We start from the raw sequence: 5,992 nt of genomic DNA, 5'->3' as shown, positions 1-5,992 counted from the left end.
CGCAAAAAAATGCCCATCTTTACTCTAACCCTACCGGCAGTGTGGTGGAAGCTTGATATATTCAAGAATTAGAGTGTAAGATATTAAAATATGAGCTACAGCTCCGCACAAGAATGACAATTAAGCCTGTTGAAATCCTACTGTTTCTCCAAAACCTATTTTACATAAACATAACCACCGAGAGCAGTTTCCCTAGTGATATTAACACCAAAATATGTAAAGTACAATAAAAAATATTCACCAAATTTAATAGAAACCAGAACTCAGGATTTATTCACAGATTCCACTTTTACAAAACACAAACACTTTGTTGAGGCTTTACAGAACTAAAAAAAGAGGCCGTTGTCCACTGACACATTAAACACTGAAACTTAAAATAAAAACAATATTGGTGATTACACTTTTCTCTTCTGGGTGCTGATGTACAGGACTGTGGAGAGAGAGAGGAGAAAAAACAACTTAGTGAGCAACACATGACTACTGGTAATACATTTTAATTTTGCAACACCGTTTCTTGCTTCTTGTTCCCTTGATAATCTTTTTAGGGATACTTTGAGGCCAATAATTTAATAAATAGCTCAGACTTTAAACACAATTAATTTTTCTATCAAGTGATCAGTATGAAAATAAGCCAGTCCACCTTGAACCAGACAGTTAAAATGAAACGCTCTCTAAATATAAAATGGTAACATTTGACCTCTGTGGTGCATTTAAACTGATAGTTGGTTTATGAATAGCAGGTTCTTTACTAGTCACACTATGATTAAGGCTAGGTATTTTTTGTTTTTTTTTTTTCTAAAACTTGTGCTAAATTGATACTTTTAATATGGTGCCTGTGCCTAAGCGGTGCCTGAATCAATACTTTGAGGGACAAAAGTGTGTTGAAAGTCAGCAGGAGAATAAAAGCTGTCTTTGTATCATAAATGATTTCACAGAAATATCCAGAAGAATCCAGTTGAACTTGGGGTTAAAATGGGGGCTAAATCTATAAACTGGCATTGTGCAGGGGTAAAAATAACTAATTACATCTATTCAAATCACTGTAATTGAGTAGTTTTTTGTGTACCTGTACTTTGAGTAAATTTTGAAATCAGTGCTTTTTCTTCTACTTACACACCACATCCCAAAACAGCCGTTGTTCACGTTAAAAACTGGTGTTGATATTTTAGGGTTAAACAATTCAGAGTTTATTTTAACTCCCAAAGTGTAGTTTTAACTCATTATGAGTGAAATGGTCTTCAGAGTTCCAGTTAAGTCAAAGTGCTGAGGTATTCAAATCTGTAAAGAGTAAACTGATGCTGACTGTTGTACAGTGATCCCTGCTGGGATTCTTCTGATTATGTGGAGTGTTGCTGTTTTTGATGCGAGACACATTTGCGCTATGAGTGAAGTTATTCACTGAGTAAGAGTTCCTGTCTGTGCATTAGTTGTGCCTAAAGGACTCACAGAGCATATTCTTCATCAGTATGAATTATCATGCTATCTGCTTTTGTTCTTGCCAAGGAGAGCCAACTTGCCACAGATTTTCGAGTTACAACTATACACATACAAGTGTTAATTTAACTCCATATGGGTTAATTTTACAGTCAATGCTGTTTATTTACCTCATTATAAAGGTGTGACTTTACCTGAACAGCTTGGTTAGAGATCTACTCTCTTGTTGATCTTGCCAAAAAGGAAATATCATTTTTACGATACAACTCTTCAGTAGCTACTCAGTACTTAAAGTAGACTTTAATTGAATACTTACTTATACTTGAGTATATTTATAGATCAGTTCTTCTACTGAAAGAGACAGTTACTAATTTAAATGTGTCAGTCAATGTGTTTGTTTCCTTGTTAGGAAAATGTAAGCAGATCAGAGACATTACCCAAGACAGCAAAACAATTTGACAACATTTATGCTTAGCTAAAATAAAATAAGTGCACAAAAGTCGCCCAAATTACGGCAGGGGGTTGCATTAGGTAGACGCAAAAGACTACAAACAGTACAGAAGTGGGCAATATGGAGAAAATAACTTTTCATCATTTTTTATGGCAGGATAACAATCAGCACACTATCGTGATTCTTCGGTTTTAAGACTGTTTTGTAAGCTACTGACCAGAACATCCAAACTTATTTCCCAATGTTATTTAATTATTGCACAAATACTTCGTCAATAAGTTCAACAGAGAAATGCTTTTTTTCTGTGTTCAGCCACAATCTGTAAATGACTGCATGAAATTTTTGAATTTTTGCCATTCAATGGTTAAAACCAACAGAGAGGGGGTTCTTGAGGTCTTGCCCAAGATATTTTTAGAACTGAAAATTTCTGCTACTGCATCCTGATCTATTTTATGCACTGCTTTTTGTTTTTCTGCACCTCTTGGTGGTTTAGTTGTTGGTCATATTTTGTGATTCTAAATGATTTCATTTATTCATCAGCACATTTTCACAGTGATTTGAAGACATGTAGACTCTCAAAGTTTTTGTTTCTGCACTCTCTCAGCCCTGCAGCTTTCCTACAGCTGTTGTAGTTTTTCATTAGTCTATCTTAAGATGTTACTTTGTGTAACAGTGCTGGATTTTCTTTAGTTTTTTTTTACAAGCTGGTAAAAATGGCAAAATAAGCTAATTTAAACATCTAAAATGTGATTGCTCTATGACACATGGTCACAAAATGAAGAAGTGCCCTTATTTTGGTTTTACAGTCATTGACAATTTCACATAAAGAGGAGTTAGGACTTTTTGGTATCACACTTACATCTTTCTTTACACACACTGATTGAGGAGAGACTGAGACTGTGATCACTTTGAGCAGTACACACTGAAATCAATGATCGTACTGTTAAAAAAAAAACAAAAAAAAACATTTTTTATTAACAACCAAGGCCAGCTCCACTGACTTCACAGCCTCTCTCCACTGCAAAACAACATAACTACAGTTTTAGAAAGTTTCATTCATGTTATCATACTAGATGGGTCGTATGTAAAGAGACTTCTTCATTTGCAACAATGAGTTCTACCTCTGCTAACTGCAGTTTGTCTGATCTTCTCGCTCTCTGACTCTCAGCACACTGTTTAGGATACACCTCATCCTACAGATTTTTGATCGCTCCAAAGATTTTGTTGAGTTAAATGACTACTTGACAGAGGTGTAAATCAAAATTTGATGTTCAAGTCTCTACTCACAAGAAGCAAACTTCATGATCAATTTGTTTTTAAAGGAACAAGTTTAAAGGTGCACACAGTATTGATTTTATTCATGATGTTGATAAATAATGAGATACTTAGCCAATGCAATACAACAATTTAAAAATAAATGTCAGGAAGGATTTTTGGGTATGGAAATTACAGAATAATGTTTTCAGTATGGGCAATTTCTCTCACTGAAAAGAAAAAAAAATACAAATTTAAAAAACTGCTTTTGGGTATTTGTCTACAAAGTGGTCAAATGGTTTCAAACAAGTCCTTTCTGTTGGTTTATAGAAGACGTCTTTCTGATAATACAAAGTGGAAGTTGAAAGTTGATGGTACCAGGAGGTATCTCTGGGAATCTTACCATTGTTTCCTCTCAGAAACGCGTCCCCGTACTTGTTCTTCAGCTGTCCATTGACATACTCTTCTGTCTGCTCAATAGCAATGTTCATGTAACCATCCAGGCAGGCCAGGACACCTAAAGACAAACACATAAGAAGTTTTGGGGGCTGCAGAAAAAAAAATACATCTCTGTTCAATCAGTCTGTATCAGACTAGCAAGCTAACTGTATTACCTCTGTAATCAACACCTGAGTTCAGTTTGACGACCACGGGTCTCCCGATGATCTGCTTCAGGAAGTCACTGGGGGTTTGCTTTCTCAGACTCATTTTGACTGTGGACTGAAGAAAAACAGATGATGTTGAGGTGCACAGCTTACTTCATAGCTGGTATAACAGCTGCACCAGAGAAGCTAAAGCTAAGCTAACATGTTAATGACGTAAATTGTAACAATTCCACGGTATGGTTTCGTTTACACTAAGTACGGCTCTGTAGCGTGTACATTTATATTTTATTTTAGCGTGGTTCACAAAAACGCTGAATAAATGTTATATTGACAAGTCGCGTAAGTAGCTAGCTTATTAGCATAGCATACGAGCTCACTGTAAACTCTTTGAAGACTTTTCTTGCACTAAATGATGTTAAAGCGACGGTATCCTACTAGCTGCTCGCTACACATCAACAGGTATCGAAACGGACTGTACTGAACATAAATACTTAGATATACATGTTACTTATTATCAGCAATACACAGGCGTTTGATGGTATTTCACTTACCAGATGCACGTCTTCCAAACGACTGGATACGGCATGAACTGCGGATAGACGAATCAGAGGCCAGTACTATACGGCGTCAGAGTGGGGACAAAAATGTCAATAGCGCGTTGTGTATGAATTGTGTTTAACAGGTAATAAGACAGACGACAGATACACTGACGGACACTTTGTTAATCGCGAGGGAAATTCAAGCATCCAGCGGCAGCGTACAGTCACATGACATGAGACATTTAACTCCTTTAACCTCAGCAAACCAGTCGTTGAATTTTTAAACACAAATGTACACAAACTTCTATAAAAGGTGAAACTCTTACCAAATTAAAATTATACTTAAATCTGAAATTTAGTTATAATTATAATGTAACCAACTTGTAATGTAATCAAAAGTTAAATGGAAAAATTAAAAACAGAAAAATTAAAAGCATTTACAACAAAACAAATATATGGAAAAAAAATTAAGTGTACAATCATATTATATAATTTGATTCAAATATGCCAAGTAAGTTTTCACCCAATTAAGTATTGAATTAAATATTAAACTATTGTTACTAAGACCCATTTGCAGAAGGAGTTTAATCCACAGTCAGTCTCTAGGAAGACAGACTTCTTTGATATCTCTTTGTTTACTTCGGACCCTCTACTGACCTGCACCTGACAACCTGGGCTGGGATCTCCGTTTAAAACTTCTTTGATAGTTTGGAAATGTACATTTGATATTTCATAACCAAACATTAAATTTTGACAGCTGTATAGTATTTTGAGTTACAGGTCTGTTGAAGTAATTCTAAGAAAGAAAAATATGTTTCTGTAGATATTTTTCTTTGCAGGTATACCAGAAAATGCAAAGGGCTTGTAAGGAAAACTCAGTTAAAAAAAACACTAAAGCTGAAATAAATTTTAAATATCAATAAAGACAGTTTTTTTAACTGTTACATTTACTATCAAAACTCCATTAGCCATTTACTAGTGCTATCATTTGCTAAAAAATAAAATAAATAAATAATAATAATGATAGGTTTTGCAATCAATTAATTGTATATGTTGATCATTTGAGAAAGATTGCATTACCAGTAGATTTAAAACCTGTAATAAAACAATCAGAAAGGACATGCTTCTGAATGGCTTTAAAACTTTATATTATTTTTTGAAACAGGAGAAGTTGAGACCAAGGGCAGACTGTCCACAGACTAGTCAATTGAGGATGGAGTTAATCTGAAAAATGGATTTTATTCACAAAATTATTTTAAGAATTAAGAATTCTTAAAAAAGTTATGGATGGATTTTGATGAAATTTTCAGGACATGTCAGAAATAGCGCAAGGAAGAACTGATTAGATTTTGGGAGTGATTCGGATCACTGTCTGGATCCAGGAATTTTTAAAAGAATTCTATTGGGAATACTATTGGGAGATAGGGCTAATGGTAGAGGTCTGTGCTCTCTGAGTGCTTTTCTAGTTAGTAAAAATGTAGCCTATTTTCAAGTGTGAACCCACTTTTTCTTAAATAAGTGCACCTTTATTTTTAAAAATAAAAACATTGTGGCCTAGATCATTTACCTTCACTGTTAGGCTGATAAGTTTTGGACTTTGCCAGGATTTTAATGGAGAAGCCAAAAAGGAAAGAAGTAAGGAAGGGCACATTTGACCACAATGGCTCATAACAACCTTGTTTCAGTAAGCTCTAAATTCTACAAAAAGC

General features: G+C 34.8%; 1 protein-coding gene across 1 annotated transcript; it reads right to left on the bottom strand.

The window, feature by feature from the left end:
- Positions 1-245: 245 nt before the first annotated feature.
- On the bottom strand, positions 246-4,442 carry lsm6 (LSM6 homolog, U6 small nuclear RNA and mRNA degradation associated). Its single transcript, XM_041784583.1, has 4 exons — positions 4,296-4,442; positions 3,754-3,859; positions 3,543-3,656; positions 246-430 (listed from the first exon to the last, which is right to left on the bottom strand). The coding sequence occupies exons 2-4, from the start codon at positions 3,845-3,847 to the stop codon at positions 396-398; spliced, it is 243 nt and encodes an 80-aa protein (XP_041640517.1). The 5' UTR covers positions 3,848-3,859; positions 4,296-4,442; the 3' UTR covers positions 246-395.
- Between the last annotated feature and the right edge of the window lie 1,550 nt (positions 4,443-5,992).

This window comes from Cheilinus undulatus, linkage group 4 (assembly GCF_018320785.1).
Source record: "Cheilinus undulatus linkage group 4, ASM1832078v1, whole genome shotgun sequence".
Lineage (NCBI taxonomy): Eukaryota > Metazoa > Chordata > Actinopteri > Labriformes > Labridae > Cheilinus > Cheilinus undulatus.
The sequence above is the reverse complement of the archived record's forward strand: the minus strand, read 5'-3'. Positions and strand labels throughout refer to the sequence as shown.

Excerpts from the sequence above, each read along its gene's own strand:
- lsm6 (XM_041784583.1), bottom strand. The coding sequence starts at position 3,847 with ATGAGTCTGAGAAAGCAAACCCCCAGTGACTTCCTGAAGCAGATCATC. Across the intron at positions 3,657-3,753 it reads CTCAGGTGTTGATTACAGAG|GTGTCCTGGCCTGCCTGGAT; the intron begins GTAATACAGTTA and ends GTTTGTCTTTAG. Across the intron at positions 431-3,542 it reads GTTTCTGAGAGGAAACAATG|TCCTGTACATCAGCACCCAG; the intron begins GTAAGATTCCCA and ends CTCTCTCCACAG.